Genomic DNA, 23,080 nt, shown 5'->3' on the forward strand with positions numbered 1-23,080 from the left:
GAACAAAACTATTTTGCAATGCGTCTTCAGGTGGAAACAATTTAAGGTGAATCAGTGGTACTAATAAGATTCAGGAGATACTGTCCATCTAAGCCATGCAAAAGAAACTGCTAAAAGATCTCGGTTCTGCATACTAAACTAGTAGCTGAATTTTAATAATGCCCATATGAAGACGCAAATCAGAGCAATCAATGTGAAAACTAATATAAACATGAAAGATTCAAATCATTTTCTTACAGAGATTATGCAGTTGATTGTTATGCTTGTTATACATTTTATCACTTGCTATACTCTGAATTTGACACACACTCCCTGATTAAACATGGTCATCCCATATGAATGAATAAAAATATTATATAGCATCCTGCAATATATCGGTTAGGCTACAGAGAGTTTAGACAGCATTATGAATGTTTGGAGGCAATTTTATATTTTTTATTTGAAATAATAGATTTTCTGAAGTTATGAGGAATTAATTACATGAGAACATGCAGATAACTTTTAGAGGTCCTTACTGCATGCAGAAAAGCAAAACAAAACAAAAGAAACTTTTGTTTAGCTAAACTTGTTATTTGTATCTAAAGATCTGCACAGAATGAAAGCAATTTTTGGCAAGAACAAAGGAAAAAAATGTTTTGGAGTGTATAATGTTCCCATTTCTAGTTTTGTAACCATAAGATTAGAGCTTTAAATAGTGAGACTCACTTTTATTTAAGCATCAGTGTTCAATTTCAGTTTCAATAGGATATTTCTGATTTGAATTGAATATCAGAAAACTCAATATCTAGAATTACTCTTTATGTCTGTCCTTTCTGTCCATAATAATATGCATATTTACACACCTTATTTTCAGATTCTTCATCATTAGGGGTTAATAAAGAGTTCTCTCCTGCTCTTTTTCTCCCTCCCTCCTTCTCATTCTTATCGCTATATTCATTATGCAGTGTCTCTCCTCTTCTGTCTTCTGAGGACCTATTTTGGATAATGTGTCTGATGCACATTTTTACAAATACATATTTATAAATAGAAAATATCAGTCATTATTGGGATACTCATGTTATATTCCATTAGTCTGGTGATGTCTTTAGTTTCATTCTCCTCAATTTTGTTGTCTTTCCAAAAGAGTAATAGCTTAGTGTTGCCTTCCTTTAAAAATATTAAAACATCTGGAATTTTGCCTGTATTTTTGCAATCTTTGATCTGGGCTTTCTTTTCCTTATCGGTGACTATAATTTCTCCCTTTTCTTAGCCAGATCTTAATGTGTATAGCTACTTAGTTATATTTTTTTACCTTTCTTAACCCTCAGGGTTATCTCATTTTTCAGTCTTGAAGAATTCCTATAGTTCAGTTTCATAATTCTACTACTACTCATCTCTCTTGTTCTTGTAAAAGGCGCTTCATTGTTCTCCCCTTTCTCTGTATATTAAATAATTTTAAAATATTAGCTCACACCTTAAACAACAGTTCTGCGTACATTTTCAAACTTCTCTTATCACTTTCCTACAGCACTTCATGTTAAACAGGTGTTTTTTGTACCATCTCATTAGACTTTTCTGTGATGTTGATACCTTTATTTTTTCTCTCAAGAACAGCTGGTTTTCAGTTTGAGCTATGAAGGCTTTCTTATTCTTAGAATGCGAGCAGAGGAGAAGTAAGCTGAATTTGCACTGCTATGCCATCTGCATGATTTTGCTGAAATGATTAGAGGTCACTGATAAATCCCAGCAAAAAGCGCTCTGCCACTAAACTATCTTGTAATGTCTCATACAGTCTTCCACCCATGCCTTAGTAACCTTTCCTTTTTATTAATCTTTGCTCTCCTTTAGACTTCTCTGTTTGCCCTAGTTTTTTTCAAACCTGCCACATCTTTGCAAGTGACTTTTCTTATCACTGTAAATTCAAGAATTGGCTTACTTCCAGAAAAGTCAGCAAACTCATAGTAGAGCTTTTACTTTTTTTTTGGTCAAAAATAACAGTTGATTGATGACTTTGAGTCCCCCTTCCCCACCCTTAACATTCATAAAAAGAAAAATCTCATTAAAGATTTGAGTCACATTGATTGACTTCTGTCTTGCAACACTAACTTCTGTGGCCATACCTTTCTTACCAAGTAACCATTTCCAAAAACAGATCTGTATAATTCTTAGATGTTAGTGAGCTTCTAGCCATGCAAATGCATGATGATAGCATTATTCCTTCCCCTAAATAAAGACTGGTAAACTGCATAATTTATCCTGTAAGGGCTATGTCCCAGTAGCCATCATACACTATTATAACCATCAGTTAATACAATGCATTATAACTTTTTTCCTATTATTTACAGAAGCTAGGTTTGTTGTATTTTGCATTATGTGTTATGCACACTTAAGTTACTATGTCAAAAATAATTATTTGTGAAGGTTCACAAAACTTAATTTCCAAACTATCTATTTTTCACAGAAGTCTAAGTCAGTTGCTGTAGGATGGAAAATATACGGAAAAATCTGAAGTTTTCATGTAATGATTTTTAAAAGACAAAAATGCATACTGTCATTTAAGTTGGACGGTGTATGTTATATCTAATTGGTTGTGAAATATAAATACGGTATAAGTTATTCTTGGGGTGAATGCTCTCATCTTCTAATAAAACACGCATAACGATTGTTGCTGTGGGGCACTACAGAGCCTTCTGTGTACATCCTCTAGGCAATGGTAATGTACAGTATCTTTTATAAACAGACCTCTTTTTGTCTGTGGCAGAAGAAAGAGCCGACTCAAAGAATCTGATAGTCTTCCAAAGAAAACATCTGTTTTAAATATATTTGTTTGGATTCCAGTAAGCACACCTAGGACTTGCATAATTAGCTTAGACTACAGAGTTCCTTTTTCAGCAGATATGTTTATATAAATAAACCATGCATTTTTCATGAAGCAAATACTAACCCCCCAGGTTTGAAATTTTAAAAGGTACTTTTGCAAAGCAAAGATTAATCGGGTATAACTTTTTCAACACAAATTTTTATATGACATTTGTTTTACTGTATTTTGTATTGCTGGGAAGAGTCTTTCAACTATCATATCAATATTTCAGCAAAGGAGTGCATACATGTATAAAGATTTTTTTTATTCCAATAATTGATCACTTAGGAAATAAAATTAATTTTGTACATTTTACTACTTTTGTTACTGTTCTTCTAAATGTACATAGTAGGAATTCTTGAAAAGTAATATGGTAATAATTCTTAAGTTTACCCTTCCTAAAGATCTGATTAACTAAAATGCATAAAATATAAAAGTTTATCTCTGCTTAAGTGGATTTGTATAAGAGACAGGAAATTAGCAGGCTTTTCTCCGTTCATCTTGTGCTGTGCCACACCATGATTCTACTGAACCAGAATCTCTTATTATACAGCTGTGCAACATTAAAAGAATTCTTTTCTAAAACTGGATTAATAATTATGCATACCTTTGGTATTAAGATCAAACTACTTGAATGTTCAGGCATTCACAGTTGGGAATGAGATCTTTTACTTTGGGATGAATTCAGCCTGGAGTGACAATTTCATAATATATATTGCAGGTGTGCCTTATACAGAAGGGCTGAAGTTGGTATTTCATGCCTAAAAGTAGCTTCTAGGCTGTTTTCAGTGGTTCATACGATCCAGGTGAAACTGTTCCTAATCTGACCCCATATTCTTTATATGGTGTCTGATTTCAGTACTGATCTAGGTGTCAGGAAACAAGAGCTATGCCTGTGTTGAGTGCTTTCATCTGGGTAACATCAGTCAATTCTGAGTGATCTTGAAACCCCAGTTATGCTCTCACTATACACAGAGTGATGTCTTGTGTAGGAAATGCAATCACACATTTGGCTGGTGGTTTGGTTTTTTTGTTTTGTTTTGGTTTTTTTTTTGCCATTGTCAGGAATCCTCAAGAATAGCCAGGATGAAGAATGCTATCAATGATTCATTATGTTCTTCCTAACTGTGCACATGATTTCCTGGGAGAAATGGACTAAGTGTCCCTGTCTCTAGTTGTGGGGAGTTTTAATCTGAAATTAATGCACCTTAATTATTTAAATTTTTCAAAAACAGTAGTATACAATATTGCTAAGTACTAAGGTGATAATAATGTTGGCTTTTGACTCCCTTTCAGTGGAATTTCAGTGATAATAATACAGATTTTGGTTGTTTGCTGTTCTGTAGGTGTTTACTCTGCTATGGATTGCCGACTGGATGGTGCACCACTTCTGGAAAAAAGGGAAAGATCCTGACAGTTTTTCTATCCCTTATCTTACTGCACTGGGAGATCTGCTTGGAACTGCCTTACTAGCCGTAGGTTTTCATTTTCTGTGGCTCATAGGTGACAGAGATGGTGATGTCGGAGATTAGTTATTTCAATGGATGCAATGACTTTTCCTGGAATATTGAGAAGATCAATCATTCCATCTGAAGGTCCTCAAAATGATTGTTCCATTTGGTCTGAGTAAATCAAGTTGACACAGATATGAAACAGCCTTAATCATTTTGTTGTTGTTGTTGTTCTGTTTTTGTTTTTGTTTGTGAAAAAGGATTGACCGAGGAGGATATTTGAGAACTTCAGACTGAAAACAAGGTGGATGGCTGCTAATTGAAAATATCTGAGTAGACACAATAAAGGACATGTCAATCCTTTATCAGATTTTAAATTTTTTAAAGATCTGGTCTTTTAAATGAACAATTTCTTACCTGTAGTGCAAACCAGAACAATCTTCAATCGCTCATTCGGTGGTGACAAAGAAGAAGGTAAAAAACAATCAGTGGCTTGCCTTGTCTTTTTATCCCTAGAAGAAAGTGGGTACATGTTTTCTTATTCCCACAGAGGTGGTTAGGAGACCTCAGATGAGTTCTCTTTCATAGACATTACCTGATTAGCTGATATGTTCTTAACTTGCAATTTCAGTGCTGTAACTCTCTGATCATCGCAGGCTTGATATCAATAATAACTGTTACAGCGATTTGAACCCTGATTGTCTAAATGTTTTGTCTCAAGCTTTATTGTATACTAATATGACCATCATTTTCTGAAATCAGACACTTGAAAAGTGTCTGCAGGACTGAGCCCTTTTTCTTTCTGCTAAAAAGAGCAACCTAATTATTTTGCTGTTGTAATTTATTAGAACGAGAACGTAGTAAAGTCATATAATGTGAGACTGACCTGATCAATAATAATGGATGAATTATTAGAATTCCTTGTGCTGAAAAGTGTCTTTTCATTTTGCAACTGAAAAAAATGTTTAACTAACTGATATTAATGGTGTTGTGATGGCCAGTATCCTGACTTTAATGAATTATTTAGAGGTGTTGAGTCAAACATAAATACTTACCCCTGATTAAAACTTAGGGTATAGAAGATTATGTTGCATTTCAGGTACCTAGGAAGTTACATGAACTTCTGAAATTCCAGAGCTATGTCATCCATTTCAAAGCAAAAATCTCCATTCTTGTTAACAGGATTTCTGTTTTCAAGTTCTAGAAGTAATATGGTTAGTAAGGAATGACTGCTGCTGAATGATTTATCTTATTTCTGAACCTCAATATTTCAAATAATACATTGATCATGAGGACTCTGGTTGTCACTTTGGAAAAAAAAAATGTACTAAATGCTCTGTTTTAAAATCTAGTGGGAGTTCCTCATGGTGTATGTTTTTAAAGACTACAACATACATCCTAAATGCATAGTTATATAAACATGTCAGACTTTAAATGTTGTGATCAGATGTTTTAAATTTTGAGACTTAAATTACACAACTAAATCCATATATCAGCATATGTTGTAAACCGGTAAACATTAGTCATGCGATGTATGCATATAAATTGTCCCTTTTAATTTGATGGACCTACTCAGATGAATTAAGTTAATTATGTGCATAAGTGTTAATGGGACTTTTATAGGTGTTCGTCACCTTAAACTCTGTGGAAATTGAAAGTGTTTGCAATTCTGAAAATTAAACCAGCTATCCAGTGCCTACACATGGATTTAGATGCCTGACTTTTAGCACCCTCATATAAACATTTTTATTTAAGCTTTTTCTTACAGTTATATGGCATAGTTGTTTGAATGAATCATATGTATTATGTCTTTTATTATGTGAAAGATGAAATCTTTCTAACTTCAGGTTCTCTGACTTTTCTTAGTTTGAATTAATGTTATTTAAAATAGTTGTATGTAGCATTGCAGGAAATATTCCCATTAAATTGTTTAAAATGGACTAGATGTAACTCTAGTTTTATTTTTTTTTTCAATAATGGCTATTTATTTTTGGTACAGACTTAGATGCAAGATTTTTTATTCTAATAGAACTGCCATCTGAATTGCCGTTTCAACTAAATCGCCGTTTCAAACACTTTTCTCATTAGACTTCCTGGATTTTAAAGTCCTTTTAAAATGACTTTCAGGATTCTTAAAAATTAAAATTTCTTGAGATACTTGTGATCTGTGCTTATATGACTCATGAGGGAATTGTGGTATCTAGCCATAGCAGTATCCTTATTGTGTTAAATATTTTCACAGTAAATAAGCAACAACTGTTGGTACAGCCAGCTGACAAATAGGTGAGTGATTAGATTGCAGAACTGGGGAGGAAATGTCAAATGGGACAAATTCAGTAAAATTTGACAAGCATAAATATATAGACAGGCTGGAACAATCTGGGCACAGTAACAATAAATGATGGGAAAGCATAATGGGAAACAAGGTACTTCGAGAAGAGGAAAGTCATTGCATGGCTGAGAGCAAAATCCGTGTCGTGGGAAAGAAAGAGGTGCAAACTTTCACACAGCATTCATTATGAGAAGCAGGAGCAAACAGAAGGTAGTTATTTGGAGAAAAGAAAAAAAAAAAAGACACAGCCAAGCTTGTTTTTCAGGAAGGGAAGAAAAATGTAGCTGGTGTTGGAAGGAGTTGGAGAAGTGGAAAAAGAGGTACTTTGAGGAATGGTGGAAGCTGGAAAAAAAAAGAACGTACTCAGTAAAGTATGATTGAAGAGAAGTCTGAGTGGGGAAAGAAGCATCACATTGATGAAGCAGAGAGAACCTAGACATCTGGAGGGAGAAGGAGTAAATAATGTATGATGTGGAAAGGTTTTTAATTCATATGTGGGAGGGGCATTTAAAAAACATGCCAATTTGCTAACTCTTCTGCACAGTAGTATGAAGGAAAAAAGCTCTTATGCCCAAGTTTTGGAGGGTATATTATTCTGTTGCACGAGGATATCATGGGAGAAGTCACAAAAGAGTTACTGGATACCAGAGAATCTATCATCTGCTCAGAAACTTTACTAGCTAGACCAATTTTAACTCTGGTCAAGTCAGCCTTGCTACAGCATTCCACCAACTTGATTTTTTAGCTTATCCTAGTAGAAGTCAGTTACTTCAATGTATGTGTGTGTAAGAAATGTTACTAAAAATTCTACTGAAGACAGGTAACAAGTCCCTTTTTGTACCATTCAGAGCATACAATTGAAAGGGACAGCCTGAGATAGTACTGTCTCTTGTTAACAAAGCAGATATATTTTATAAGCTTGCAGATAAAATGATGAATTCTTATTAAAATGAATTAAATATTTTCCTCCCCTCTAACTGTAGAAGATTCGTTTGTACCTCCCTTTATAATTTGTAGTTTAATTAGGGCTATGGCTGATTGACATCTATTTGCTTTTGTGTCAGCATGTAGCACTTTCTTTATTTGACTCTTGTTCATATTATCTAATTTTCCTTATTTAAGCTGCAATTCATCTTAAAGCTCCTTCCACAGCTTCTTGTACCATTGTTGTTCTTCTGACAAGCTAGACCAGCCAGAAACTCCCGTTGCTTTGCCTTTTTGATGTGTAACAGTCGGAGCCCTGCTGTTTGGCCATTCCTACTGTCTACTCTTTTTTTCCCTACTTCAGAAATATCCAGAGGGTAAATAGAAGTAAGGGTGAGTTATTCGAAATGTGCATTGTTTGGCATTTTGAAGGATTTTGTGACCTTCTCAATTGTTCTATCAGCGTGCTTGAAAGGGAACAATTTCATTTGTTAAACTACAACCAAATGCAGCTTTAAATTTGGAGTCAGAAGCATTTTATACCGTGGGTCCTTTTCTTCTTCTGTGCAGTGCTTTGAGATGATCTTTGCAATCTAGTGAGTTACTGAATTATTCCAGCTTATTTTTAGAGTAATTACATAGCCAAGACAGTTCTGCAGGCTTATTATGCTATTTGACACAGGGAAGAGTGCTTCTTTTAACTACTTAGATCAATATTTTGAGGTTTTTAGCATCACTATATATCTTACATTGATCTGTGATAGCTAAATTTGTGATATCCCCTTCCAATCCAGTTTTTAATACATTAATTTCTTTGGGGCTTTTAGAATGCTGATGAAAAACTGGTGAGCAGCAAATTAATTTCAATTCTTTTTGCAATTTACCAACTAAATGAGACTTTTCTCATACAAAGATTAAAATGGTATGAGGATTAAGGCTTTATAAATGCTGAATAGTTTGCAGAATCAGGACTCAAAATAAGACCTATCTTCTTTTTAATGGATTTGCTATTTCACTTCAGTTCTGAGCACCATGCAAGCTCTCTTAAGTCCAAGAATAACGCATAATACACACATTGGGAAGCACTAGTATAAGCACCCTGTGAAATGAAGTGTTTGAAATTCATTGTTATTATTATGGTAAAATTGCTATTGCAAAGAGGATAGTCTCTTTAGAAGAGCAGAAAATAGCAATATAATATGCTAATTAAATTACCAACTGCTTAAAAAGGAGCAAGATGATGCTCAAAAACAGTACTGAAGGTACCAGAGGCAACGTGAGGTCTCCAGTGTGATTTTTCTTTTTTTTTTTTGGCCAGGTTGTTTTGTCATATGCTCTATTAACTGTGATTTCTAATCCATTCCTAATGAAGTCAGTCTGTTGTTCAGTTATCTTTTAGATCATCATTTTTCCACATACACTCCATGTTATAAATCAGCTTTCAGTATATAAAGGTGGGGGGGGAAGAACTAGTAGAGGCATGGTTTGTCGTGAAAGTTTCCTTCTCGTATTCATAAAGTCTTTGTATTAAATTCAGTGAAAATTTGATCGTGTCACGCAGGATACTCTAGAGAACCTAGTATTAGCAGAACATGAATAATTCATGATTAAAGCTAAGAACCACCATGTTTAGTAAGTATGTGAAATTGCCATATTTTGTGGGGGTACCCAACAGCAGTAATGTAGCCCTTAGCCATTCAGCCTTGTCAGGCTTGGAGAACAAAGGGCTTCTCAAATGGAAGTAGAGCTGTAAACTCCCTATGCTGGATGGGCTTTACTTTCTCTGCAGCTAAAAATCTAGTTTGGTTTCAGTCCTACTAGTTGTTTACTTAATATGCAGGACAGTTCATCATATGCTCTATTTATGCATTTATTTCTCAGTTCAAACTATTCTGGAAATCTGCTTCTTTTATTTAACTAGCTTGTTTATGTGATTTAACGTTCTTCAAATTGCTCATTTGGGAGTTTTCTCTGCAAGAGTTGATAAGAGTCTTGAGAAGTCTAAGAAGTGTCTTCCCTAAATAATTTGAAATCTGCTTTTTACAAAAAAAAAAAAAATCATTAGGGTCCTGAATGAATTATTTCATAGACATCTTTGGGAATAATTTACTTCTTAATAGTGCCTTGAGATTTAATATCTGTAAGTTCTCAGATTCACATTACAAGTTCTACTACAAACAAGATCTAAGAAGGATTTTGTCTGTTTACTCATACTTGGTGTTGTCTCCTGGTTTTGATTAAAGAAGTTGTTGTCATGTCCTGGCTAAAGCAGAACACCATTCTAATAACATTGACATTCTAAAGAATTTTCCAAAAATCAGGACCAATAATACTTGTACAAAATGAACTTATATTTGGGAAGCAATCATCCACCAGGTTTCTTTCTTGTGAATCTTCCTAATTTGGTTAGCTTTAGATCAGCCATTTTTTCAACTCTCTTTGAAGCAGGTGTTTTTCACTGTGCTGACACATCCAATTTTTTTTTCCTCTTATACTGTCCAAGGTTCTGGAGAAACATTAAATGCTTCATCTCAGTTGTTCTGAATACTGAATCAATTTTTACTGAATGCAATTTTAGATGTGGCTGATTGATTCTAGTTCTGGGGAGATGGATGATAGCTTTCACTTAAACTAGAAGAGTATCTCTGGAATTTGGAGATTTTCCAAAATAGAAGTTAGCTCTTAACCACATTAGATAACTGAGATCAGCTCAGGCACTGAGATCATCTGAATTCATGTACAAAATTCAGAGATGTGAGTAAACTACTTATCTAATATGTAAAGATTGGCTGATCGCTCTTCTGTCTGTCTCCCATTTGAGATCTCACTTGCTCAGACTGTTAATGCTTTGTTGTTGTGGCTTCTATAGAGCCCATCCATTAAGGCCACTAAGTGCTTTGGTAGTGTAAGTCTATAACATATATATGGAAATTATGGTCCCCCTCTGTAATAGATGACATTAAGGCCTTTGAAAACGAGTGAACTAACTAAACCCCTCGCAAAACCTGCATGCCATTTCTGCAAAATGAAAGATTTAAAATGCTGTGAATTCAGATAATGAGACAGCCTCATTCCTAGGTTTGATTTCCAGCTGGCCTTTGCTCTATTCCCACAGCTGAAAGCTGATTCATTTTGTTAAGACTTTTTATAGAGCACTGTAGGACCACCATGCCAAAGAGCATGAAACCCTGCTCCGGGAGATACCACATCTGGTTATGTGCTCTGGGCATGAGACTGACATGATCTGTGACTACGGTAGCCCCTTAGAGAGAACTAAATCCCTTACTTTGAGCAAAGCCTGACCATATCATCTTGACATCGAACAGGCACTATCTAGGACTGGCGCTGTACTCAACACACAGTACTGGCTGTGTGGGGTTCTTCACCTCCAGCAGCTCCATACCTGGAGGAGCAGTCACCAGGACACCCGCTGTGTTGCTGGCACAGTCCATGCTGGTTGCAGAGTAAGACTTTGCTGAAAATTGGGGGGGGAAAACCTGTCCATGCAACAGTTCCTCCAACCCATCTGAAGGTGCTTACCGAGCTATCCACCCTCTACTCAATGGGCCTTTGTCCCATGCAAGGTGTTTCAACCATCTGCTTCTCTCTCCTTTACCTTGTTGACTTCATATGGGAGGGCAGCACGCAGATACCGCTGCACTCCATGTTCACCAGGTTCTCATGTCTCACTAGAGGCACAGGAAGATGCAGAAATGTCCATTAGCTCAAAGGAAGTCCAATACTGGTGTTTGGTACAAAAAAATAATATTGCTTTTTAAACATTTATTAAGGCATGTAAATATTTTAAAGTATTTCGAATGAGATTATTGCATTACATAAATATTTAATAGGTACAGAATCTACACTTAAAGCTCTGATTAATGCATACATACGTCTGGAATAGGTATAGCTTTCAGAATTGTGCTAAGAGAAACAAACCTGAACATTTTTAGCACTCCCTGCCAGAAACAAAAAAAAATGTCCTGTTCCTGTCAGAAGCTTCTCACGACATGGATTCATTTGTCACATGTAATAACCATTCACCTTTCTGACTGGTAATTCCCATTCAGCTCCAACATCGCGCTCAGTTCTGTGGCAGATTACTAAACTGAGGCGTTCAACAGAAAGCTTGCTGTTAGTTACCTGATTATTTTGGAGCCACAGCACACCTGCAGATGCCCTGCTTCCAGTTCGTGTCATGGCTATGTGTATCCCTCACCTATGTTCAGTCATGTCTCCTGCTAGACAAGGACCTCTGAAAGCCCTTTAGGTATTCGGAGTTCTCTTTTCCAATGCAAGCCCTCAGGATGAGGATGAGGAAGGCTGCAGCGTCATGCACAGCTGTGTGCTCAGTAACTCACCCACTTTCCCTGCAGTGTTAGGAAGGGGTCAGGCTGCTTCTCTCTCGAGCTACGTGGTGTGCCAGTAGCCAAAGAGAAGACCCAGCTTTGTCACACCACCGACATCAATTCACTTCTTCTGAAGTAGGTGACATGGCCTGGAAGCCTCAGTCAACAACCCACAATGAACTCAATTGCCTTCATACGAAATGGTCAAAAAATACAGGTAGCCACATTGGCTCTGCATAGCAGACTCTCACGGTCACTTGTTAAAAACGAACCCCTGTGACTGGCAGAGCGTTAGGATGCCCCGTTTTAGGATGCTTCTCCATGGTCTGATAGCCTCCAAAAAGGGAAGGTCCTGGCAATGCAGCAGGCAGCAGCATGCAGTCCACGTCTCTCCTGAGGTACACCCAGCTCACATCAGTCAGATCTCTGGCGCAGAAGGAAACCATTAGCCATCACCAGCATCTCTTCAGCTAATTATCCCGAGGCTTTTTATTTGATCAAAGGAAGATGTGAGTGTGCTATTTTACTTCTAAGCAGAAGCACACCTGGCTGAGTACATCTACTGAAATGTTCTGCTAGAGGGAAAACGAGCATCTCTGTCTCCAGATGCAAATCTCTTCTCACCTGAAAAGCTCACTTTGCATGACAATTTGATAATAAAAGAGGAGTTAGCAGTAACACCCATCACAGGGACTGTGACAGCACCTGCAAGCAAGAGGCTGATTGCAGCCTCAGCCTGGATTAAGGTGTGGAGGAAACACTGTTCCTAATGGCTTCAGGTGGAGCCTCTGCCATTCAAAACCAAGCACAGAATGTCTTAAACCTGACACCAGGTAATTATTTTAGAAGTGCTGACCTGAGTGCTTTCCATCTGACGTCTTTACACTGATGAAAAATTAGACTGGAATTAGACACTGCAAACAAAGCGTATAACTCCTCACTGAGAAACTGGGATGGAGCCTGCGTGCTAGCATCCAGCTGCACTTCTCAGCATGGCAATGCTCATTAATGTTAGACGTGAGTCATTCGTAGGTTTATGGCCACTTCCAGTAGCCCTGGCAAAGAAAGAGTGGCCAGATAACCTGAAACATAATACCATAAGTAAAGCAAGATTATTCACTTTGTTGTGGTCTTAAACACTGTCCTCTGATTTAATTCTAAATATCTCACAGTGAGACTCCCAAAATGTTCTGCAGAGGCTTTGCATCTTAAATTTCCTCCCATTCCTTTTCCATAATTACACAGACTTAATATCTCATCTGAATTTCACTCAGCTGTTCCTCCTTCTAATTCTTGCACCATTGACTTCAAGGTTTTTTTCATAAAAAATAATTGCAGATATAATTTTTGCAAATTTCCTAAGTGAAAAACGGAGTCTTAAAAGCATCTACTGTAGGAACGGTACATATTGCACATAAAATCTTATTGCATATACAGCAGTAACATTTTTATGATAAAATAGCAAAGTACATTAATACACAATAGCTGAAGTGTTATCTCTTTCCATATTACTGGAGGAAAAACTCTCAATAAATCACATATACCTACAATCCCAGGAAGGAAAATATTTTGGTTTTCTTGAGTACAGGTGTCAGCTGTTACATGGATGGCTCTGCAAACAGCTCTCACCGTTCCATAGCTATTCTGCATGTTCTGATTTGACATTTTTTTATACTACTGTCTCTTGCAAGTTTACAAAATGGCAAAAAAATGCATTGATTGATTGCATTAATTGAGTGAACAGTTATTAAAACAAACAAACAAACAACACCTATTGTAGAAGTAAAACAACCTGTTTTAGCTGGGTACAATGGTTTTCTGCTAAGATAGGTCTGACTACATTAAGCCTAAGAAAGGCCTAGGTGATGCCTAACTGCTGGCTTTGCAGGAGATTTTCCAGGAAGCTGGGGGCTGCAATGGGCAGCAGCTTCTGAAGGATGTAGCACTGCAAATAGCTGCTGACACCATGGAGACCTCTTGCTAGCTAAAAAGTCATGGATTGCCACAGTATAATTCTATGGTTTTGAATAAACTGAAGCCTAATGGATTAATTGTCATTATTCAGCTGTGCATTACCCTGACAGCTTTATATATTAGTCGAAAAATAGAAACAGTGTCATAAACTTTTGATTTTTCCCCTGCTGAGGGAAGCAGCTTTGCTGGTTGCTTGTTTCTTAAGTAAAATCTCTGACTGAAATACAGTTTTTAAAAACACATCATTTTACCTGAAATGCAAAGCCTTGTTTTCCAAATATTCTGTGCATTTGTTGCGAATTGATAGGCCATGTGCTGCTGAACACCTAAAGAAACGTTATCAAATCTGTGTTCACTCAAAAAAAAAAAGACAGAGAAACCAATTTCAACATTAAAGTCAGTAACATTTTTTAAACAGTGGGAAAAAGATATTTCTAACGATGTATAGTTGAATGAGAATATTTTCTATACTTATCCCCCATGAATACGGTGCCACTTTCAGTCCTAAGCACCCGGGACTTACCCAGCAGAGGTGGGTTAGTGGCCAGGGCTGTCTCCTGTTCCAGAAGCCTGAGCGCTCCCGCAGACTGACACAGGGCATACAGGGGAAAGGGGAGGCCGTGGAGCACTTAAATAGGGAAAATAAAGTTGTTTCTTCTCTTGGAACAGATTTTTAACAACTGATTTGCAAGCAGTTTGGGGAGGTTGCTCTAGGATATGTTGTCCTTTCAAGCACTGCAGAATAGATCTGGTCTCTAGTTTTTCAAAATTTTCAAGCTATGGCAGAGCTGTAAGTGCAACTGGAAAGGCAAGCTATTTTTCTGTGGCATCAGGAGTTTTGTATGTAATTATGTGTAACACAGCTAGCGAGAAAAGCCCTGCATGGCAATTTAGGAAGCATATGCTCTAGTTTCTGCTCTGCTGGTGGCTGCATTTGTTTGTTTTTTTGTTTTTTTTCCTCTTTTCTTCCCAGCTTCCCAGATTTTATTTTTTTAATTATGGTAGAAATAAATGTATTTTCATTCAGATGAAAGGTCATGCCCACACCGAACGTGTTACATGACCACAAGGGCAGGCTCTGCTCGATCCCTGTGTCACCTCCCCTGGGCTTACTGCACAGGTTTTTCGCCTGCCTGGGCACAAGTAGGATCCGGCCGCTTCCTTGCGTGCCCCCATGCTCCACACTCATCTCCCCCATGCCTGGGTGTGCCACAGCCCTGCTGTCATAGGGCAGTAGCAGACACTTCACCCTTGTGAATGAATACAGCTCTTACCGAAGCTGGTAGACTCCTCAGAGGAGCGCTGCAGTTTTCTTAGCCCCTGTACTGACGGAACGGGGTTGGGTTGCTTTGAAGCGTGTGTAATGCCTGCCAAATTGCCAGGGGAGGCAGAGCAATCAGCGTGGTGTCTGGAGCCAGGCTGAGCATTCGCTTACATTGAGACCTTCTCGAGACCTCCTTAATTACCTCCCTCTCTGATCGAGATTGTAGAGGAAACAAATTGGTGGTGTTGGCAGCGAGGAGGTTGTTGCCTCGATGCTGCGCGGCTCAGGAAGCTGGGCTGCAACTCGGCCTGCTAATTAGGGTGGGGGTGCGTTAGCAGTGGGAACGGGCTCGGACGCTAATGACAGGCAGTGAGTGCCCCAACAGGTGCTGCGACACCTACTCAGCATATTTTGTATCTCTTATTTGTTAGCTTTCTTCTCCTGTTGTGAATAACATGGCTCACGGTGCAGCTTGCCTCGTGAGGCAGGGGCTGGCAGATCAAAGGGCCTGTTTGCCACTGGCCCTGCTGCACACAGAATATGGCATCCAGTTTTGGGCCCTCCTCAATTCAAGAGGGATGTTGAGATGCTGGAGAGGGCCTAGTGATGGCCTACCACGATGTTCAGAGGCCTGAGGCATATAACCTACAAGGGGAAGTTGAGTATTTGGCCTTCTTTAGCCTGGTGATGATGTGGCTAGCTGGGAATCTAATGGCAGCCTCCAGCTACTTGACAGGGACTTACAAAGAAAGGGAATCCGAACTCTCCTTCCAGTAGTGACAGAGGATGGACACAAACTGAAGGGTGACAGTGGCACAGTGGCAACTTGGAAAACACATCTCTGTTGGGAAAGTTGTACAGCAATGGCACAGGGCACCCAGGGAGGCCGTGAGCCTTCTGTCCCTGGAGGTATTGAAGCCTTGGCTTGTTGAAACCACGGCTGACCCTGCCTAGCCTTGGTGGTCTTGAGCAGCAGCAGCAGCATGTCCCAGCTGACCACCAGGGTCCCTTCCACCAACACAGCCACCACAGTGAGCAGTTATTTCCTAAATGTATGTTTTGCCTAAATAATTTACGGTGCTGGTTTCCTCACCCAAGTTTGTCTTCAAAGCCCAGTTGGAAATTTCCGCTTTGGGGCTAGCTGTGGTCTCAGTGAAAATCACAGATGAGGCCACACAGGTCTGGGGGTTGCTGGAAATGTTTAACACTAAGCTGTTGTTAGCAAATTTTCATGAGGATGGGCAAGAACACGACCTAAAGCTCATCAGATAGTGGGAGTTTATTTCATTGAACTGGCTCCAAAGCACCCTCATTTGAGGTGGGACTGTGTTTCTGGGCATCCTACAGTCTTAAATTGACAGCCCTCATCTATGCTGGCTGGGAACTCCGAGAGGAAGGGAACGAGGGATGTTGGTAGATGATAGCTTTGCTGTGCCACAGCAAATTTAGAGTCTTTTGCTTGTCCTGCTGCAATAACCCTTGTGAGAAAGCAAAGGTTTGTGAAAAAAATCCCACCCTCAACCCTGAAAGCATGAGCCAGAAATAAAGCACACAGAGAAGAACTTTCTTTCTTCAATTTAATTGAAGTTACTTAGAAAAATAATCAGGCTTGAATGGCTTTTTAAGGAAAGATTCATGAGCAGTTCACACTTGTGTTGGCAATGTATAATTTAGCTTTTTTCTTTATTAACAGTATATTTAGGTATGAGGAGATACTTTTCTACAACAAGCCTTCTACTGCATACAAATAGGTAAAAAAAAAAAAATCCAACCCCACATTGATGTTAAATTATTCGTACACATTGTATTGTGCATGCATGTAAGAAAATAACACTCTCTGTAACAAGAGTAATAGTAAGGACAGTCCCTTTTTGTACCTGAAAAGTGCAGCAGACTACAGTGAAACCCTAAGACATCTGGGGTCAACTTCTAAAAGCACTTCAGCTTGTGAATTATTTCACAGGTCTTATGCAGCGCATGGTTCAGGCAGTTTGCAAGTTTTTGTGACAATGGGCATGGTTTATGAAGAGGCTGAAACATGGAAGAAGTTGGGTTTGGGGGCCCCCCCCCACGCCCTGAAGCCACCACTGTGTTCAGGTGGGCCAAATGCAGGCTGGGCTCCAGGTTAAGGTGCTTGGGGTGATCTGTGAGGGTGAAGCCAAGGGAGGAGTGGCTGGTGCTGCTGGGCTGTGCTGGCCCTGCCTGATGATGGGGCAGCACCAGCGGCTCCTGCATGGAGATCAACACTTCGAGGCCCAGTGGCTTTGAGGGGGCTGGTGGCTGAGGTGGGCTCAACCATAACTGCTGTACCTCTTTCCAAAACAGCAGCTCCCTGGTTGGCCTTGCAGCCCCATGGACACATCCGTGTTTTGAATTTTGCCTGCTTGTCTCCTGGGACCAGCTGTGGCCACAGCTATAAAATGAACCCCACAAGGAGGCCATGCTGAGGAGCAGGCCGGACCCCTGCTGGGATTGCGTGCTCTGGTCCCCTCACTGCAGGCGGTGGCCACCAGCTCGCTGAGATGAGGAGGCACAACCTCCGACGTGGGGTCATGGGAAAGGGATTTTTTTTTTTTTTTTGGCTCAGTCAAAACAGCACACCCAGTAGTCCAAACAAAATCTATTCCTTAACATTTGTGGTCCTCCTTCAACCTCATGAGGGCTTTGCGTTCAACATACAGGACACGATCATATCCAGCATCTCAGCTCTTCACTTTAAACAGGAATCTACAACCAATTCACAGCACCTCAGAACAGATTAAACATTAAATTGACAGATTGCAGCAGTTTGGGATCAGGATTTTTTAAATAGCAAGAGATTGTTTTAAGTGCCTGCTCCAGACCGCACGGAGGCCATGTCAGAGCTGGGCACCCGCCTCAGGCCGGCCTCTGCATGGAGGCAGAGAGGGGCAAATGAGCCCAGCACTGCTCTCAACAATCCCAGCACCAGCAGCACCCAGCCCTCAGATCTTCTAAACATGCTTTTTCACCTAAAGCTTCCTTATCAGAGCTGTCAAATATGTGTGGTTGTTTTCTTGGTGTGTGTGTCTCCAAAGCGGTGAAGCTAAAGAGAATATTTAAGAACAGATAAAAATGTGGTGATGAGAGAGCGAGGCAAAAAGTACAGAAAGAAGGGAGAATGCACACCGTGCTTTTAACATATTTACTTTCTGAAGCAACCTTTTTTTTTCTTAAATGAAAAAAAAATAATCACATTGTGTTGGAGTGGATTAACAGATAACTGAGGAAAAAATGGGACAAAAATATTAGCACTGTTGGATACAACACGAAACAGGCACAGAAACAGCTTGCAGGATGGGGGGGAAGGGAGAATCTACCCTCATACAATTTTTTATTTTTTTTTAACAAACATATACCCATCAAACTACAAATAAAAGAAAGACGGGGCACACTGTGATAGGCACTTGCAACAGCTCCACATACTCTAAATGAGACAAACTGCTTTCAAGTAAAGCACTAGTCAGCAATCAGAAACCACTCAGGAATTCAGAGCTGTCAGATTCAGGCAGCCAGTGCTTCACTAGCCATCGGGGTTATAAATAGGACCTGGGTTACAAAAACTGTGCCTGTTCCAGAGTGGATGAGAGATTTATTTGGAGGCTATGATTAAAAAAATAAAGACCCAAAGCCTGGGTAAAACTGAGCACAATCATGAAAGGAGTTCAGCTGTTGTTTGCTATGCTAATTTGTTCTCCACTGAGATTTACTCAGTGACTTATTTTTACAAAATAAGACAGACCTATGTTACCTCTTTAACCATGTAGTGTCCTGGAGGCTACGTAATTCAGCAGCTATTATCAGCTACTGTACACTGCAACATTGTCCGGATCTGGTTCTGATACTGCTCTGCCTTCCACTGAGTTTACCTAAATCTTCACTAATTGTTGGAAGCGTTGGGTTTGATCATAAGAAGACACACATGCAGGCAATTCAAAACCCCATTTTAGCGAACAGCTTTCAAACATTCCCACAAATGCCTCGCCTAAAGCCTATGCCTCCTTTTGCCAATCTTCTCTCTTTTGTTCCCCAAAGCCTCACACAATCAAAGCTACCCCTTGATTTCGGAAAGCTGTAGCTTGCCTGGTGGCACAAACACAGGTGGTCACCCTGAGGACTACGCGGTGCGTTACCGGCACTGGTACTGGAGGAAAGCCACGGATCCCTGCTCAGCGCAGCACCCAAGGCAGGTGAGCGCTGGCCCTGAGCAGGCCCCGGGGCAGGACACCCATGGGTGACTCTGGAGTGCATCCCACTCAGCTCCTGCTGCCCTCCAGGCCACATGTCTCACGGGCATCGCATTAAAGCAAGCGAAACAACTGCCATGGAGACATTCACCTTCAGTAAAAAGGCTGTGCTCTTACATTAGACCTGACTGAGAAGAAATCCTAACCATGGGAAATCAGAAGCATCCCTGTCAGCAACAACTGAAAAGAGAAGACTCCCCCTTCCCCACAGGAAAAAGCCATGAAACCAGCATGTAGGAAGATTAGGGACCTTTTTTATTGCCTTGCATGCTTAGAGATCAACACGAAGATGACTTTCTGACTTTTTAAATGACATCCCCACATCCTTTATAGCAACATATTGTGACTGGTGTTTTTGGAGCACATTAGCCAATTCTGGTTGCCCACCCTAAGATCAAGTAGAGAGGCATGACTTTCAGAGGATGGAGCTCCCCCAGTAACCCCATCTTGGATATGACTTAAGTGAACACCAATTGCTTTTGGCATTCAAAAATCTCCACAGCCACTTTCAAAATGCTGATTTTTCAGACCAAGCATCCGCAAATCTGCATTCGTTTGTGTGGGTGGGCTTCAAATTATGAGACAACGGGACTCATCATATTCTTGATAAAACCATTAAGTCCAGATTTAAAAAAAGTTCATGGTTTCTCTTCCCAAAGAATACATTCACATTTCTTTTAGTCATGGGTTTTAGAGATCATGTATCTATCAAAATCTGTTTTATTTTTTCCCTTTCAGGGTTAGAAAGACAGCTTTTTAGTATGCTTAAGTGCAATATCACTTTCTGCAGAAATTATTTCCATCATTATTCTCAAAGCATGTGGTATCAAGAACCACGCCTGTGTTTACCTGTATGAAAGGCTAATGGAAGAATATTATTATCCAGAGACAAGCTCAGCTGAAAAAAGTATAAAACCAGATTCCTTTTGTCCAAATGTTATCTTATCTCTGTCGCTAAAGTGAAACCTACCAAGAGACCATGTTTTAAATAAGTATAAATAACATTAATTAGAATTTGAGGAATGCAAGATCAACGAAATTCACCAGAACACTATTAACATTTTTTTAAACAGTGTAGCAGTATTATTCATTTCTACAGCTAGATCGTCACAATCCTGTTACCCTGCAAAGAGAGCTGTCCTTTCTTACAGTTGATTTAAATAATTTTGACTGTGCTGCTCGCAGCATCATTCAAAAAAAAAAAAAAGAAAATATTAATTTACAAAATAACCCACTCTCCATATTTATTATGACAAATAAAAATCTTAAATAAAACAAGCTTTCTCTCCCCACTCTCCCCCCAACCCATCCCTCATTCCAATTTCAGGTAGCTTGGCACTGAGTAATTGAACATTAAAAAATCAAGTTTGTAGACTTCATACAGCTGCGTTTGGTGCTCCGAGCTGATGTTCTGGAAGAACTCTGTGGTCATTTCATCAGTAGTTCTCGTGGACTTTGCATAGGTGGGGAACTTCAGGTAGTTGCCGACTCCTGCAAGCTGGAGAATGTAATTCGAATCTTCTTCGAGTGTTTCGTATTTTCCTATGAGGTCGTAGTGAATGTGGCAAGGGTGGCAGAGGGAGTACACAGTCTGCCAGTGCTCGTTGAAGGGCTCTTCTCTCTGGGTGTGCGGGTCGATGAGATATGCCACAAACTCTTCAAATTTCACATCATCGCCTTTCCGCAGAGCTTCCTGGGTTGCGTTTTTCCTCTGGCGCCTCACGATTTTGGTGCCGTATCGCTTGTGGAAGGAAGTGTTGTATTTCTGTGTGAACTTGTTCCTGTAGGCTGACACCAGTCTCTCGAAGGGCTCGCGAACAAAGAGGAACTTCATGTAGTTTTTCAAGCGGTGGTTGATCTCTGGGATGCTGTACTGGTTGAGGGTCTTCAGGTTTGAAGACACATGGGCTTCATTGGCTGGGATTTCCATTGGATCGCTGTACTTGCCTCTTCCCGTCAAAACCATCATGACTCTCTTCCAGTTTGTGCAGGCCACTTTGGGAACATAGCAATAGATCATTTCATGGTCTTCATCCACCACCAGGTGTTTGAGATCGTTGGGCGTCAGCACGCGGCGCTTCCTGCTAGACACACTATTTGCTCGGCATGTGTCTGTCACTTGGTCTCGTCTAATCTGATGAAGAATTGCCGTGTTGGACAGCTGCAAAGAAAGCACATGCACCAAGTAAGTTAAGCAGGTTGGAAGCTCTTACTGCCTTTCTACTTACTAAACAATTCACAAAAAAGCAGATTAGTGTTTATATGGAACTTAAAACAGTTCATAATGAGGCTGAGTAAAAATGTTCCTGTGCTAGAAGATAAAACTTTTTTGTCTCCAAACTTCTTGGTACAAGCTGCTTCAACACTGTTCACATTGCCCAGGGTTTCACTTTGACACCGATGCAAAGAAGTGTAAGTGCTTACACATCCTGGTGACAAGTGTATTTACACAAAACTCACACCCTGTGATGTGGTCGCCGCTTTTCTTAGCCCTGGAAAACCGATCTCCACTCCGCAATCCATCCCACAGCTACAGCAGTCAGACCCTGCCTGACTTTTTGCTGATGAGATAGGGTAGGAAGACACCAGATTCAGAAAGTTTGTCAAAATGAAAACAGTATGTGGTTTCATTGCTGATATCTTTATGCTAGAGAATTAATAATCTCTGCTTGTTTGTTGGCTATGACCTTGGCAGAAGAAATGAAGCCCATGGAGATTTCTGCTAGTTCCTAAGGGGACCATTCACACAGACATGATTTCCTGGGGACTTGGGAGAATATTAGCTATAAATTCGCCTCTCTGCTAAAGCCAGACTGACAGAAGGAAAGAGCACACAGCCTTCTAACACACACAGCACTATATTCACCCATGGCCCTTTATTATTTTGTTAATAGCTCCCTAATTTTCTACTATTATTGCTACTGGATGCTTTGGAGAGGTTGTAATCTCTTAGGGGGAGCCCACAGGGCCCACTGGGCTGCTGTGCAGCAGCCACCAGCTACCATATCCTGAACAGCAACAGGAGCAAGATTTTCTGCTAAGGCAGGTACTGAACTCCTCTGGGAAACGCGAACTATTACCCCAGGTAAAGGACCACGCCGATGCAGGGCTAAAAATGGGTAAAACCATTTGGTTTTTCAGAGCTACCTGAGGTGTCCCTGCACGGCACTGTGTTTTGCTGTGCAGACTGTCCTCACTGATATAAATGCCTTTTTACATATTCTGGATGAATTTTATCAAAGCAGCAGAGGGAAGGTTTTGGTAATGGCATTTACATTTACTTAACACCACTTAGCTGTCAATTTCGAAGAGCCTTGTGCACAGTAATTAGTTTAGCCTCAAAGCCAAGTAGTAAGGCAAGTATTGACCTTCCAGTCTGATGGGCAAAGAGGTCCGAGATGCCTTCCTGAATGCTGAGTCTTCCCAATGTGTTTATTTAATGCCTTCCAGGCAGGTTAACACGCATCACAGGATGCTGCAACGAAGCAGTTGGGGCAATGCAGATTGCATTCATCTGCTGTGAGGGTATTTAGCCTTTGGCTACAGGGCCATACTGAGCCTTCCCCCTCCCCTGTGTGGTAAATACCCTGGGCAAATGGCTCTGCACCAGCTTGGGGGTTCCTGCAGTCATGGGTCATATCTCTGCTTTCAAGACCAGAAGCCCTGATTCATATAAAAGAAA

At 39.9% G+C, this 23,080-nt stretch overlaps 2 protein-coding genes across 5 annotated transcripts in view; one reads left to right on the forward strand and one right to left on the reverse strand.

Moving 5' to 3' along the window:
* Positions 1-6,235, forward strand: part of SLC41A2 (solute carrier family 41 member 2) — a 57,875-nt gene extending 51,640 nt beyond the window's left edge. For all 3 annotated transcript variants that reach the window (XM_066997273.1, XM_066997278.1, XM_013180970.3), the window contains one exon: positions 4,186-6,235. In XM_066997273.1, the coding sequence (XP_066853374.1) occupies positions 4,186-4,371 (186 nt within the window). In that variant the 3' untranslated portion in view covers positions 4,372-6,235. The remainder of the gene's footprint in view (positions 1-4,185) is intronic.
* A 10,457-nt stretch (positions 6,236-16,692) lies between these two features.
* The window catches only part of CHST11 (carbohydrate sulfotransferase 11), a 172,777-nt gene continuing 166,389 nt past the window's right edge, over positions 16,693-23,080 (reverse strand). For both annotated transcript variants that reach the window (XM_048059529.2, XM_048059519.2), the window contains exon 3: positions 16,693-21,559. In XM_048059529.2, coding sequence (XP_047915486.1) covers positions 20,711-21,559 — 849 coding nt within the window. In that variant the 3' untranslated portion in view covers positions 16,693-20,710. The remainder of the gene's footprint in view (positions 21,560-23,080) is intronic.

The sequence above is a fragment of the Anser cygnoides genome, chromosome 1 (genome assembly GCF_040182565.1).
Source record: "Anser cygnoides isolate HZ-2024a breed goose chromosome 1, Taihu_goose_T2T_genome, whole genome shotgun sequence".
Lineage (NCBI taxonomy): Eukaryota > Metazoa > Chordata > Aves > Anseriformes > Anatidae > Anser > Anser cygnoides.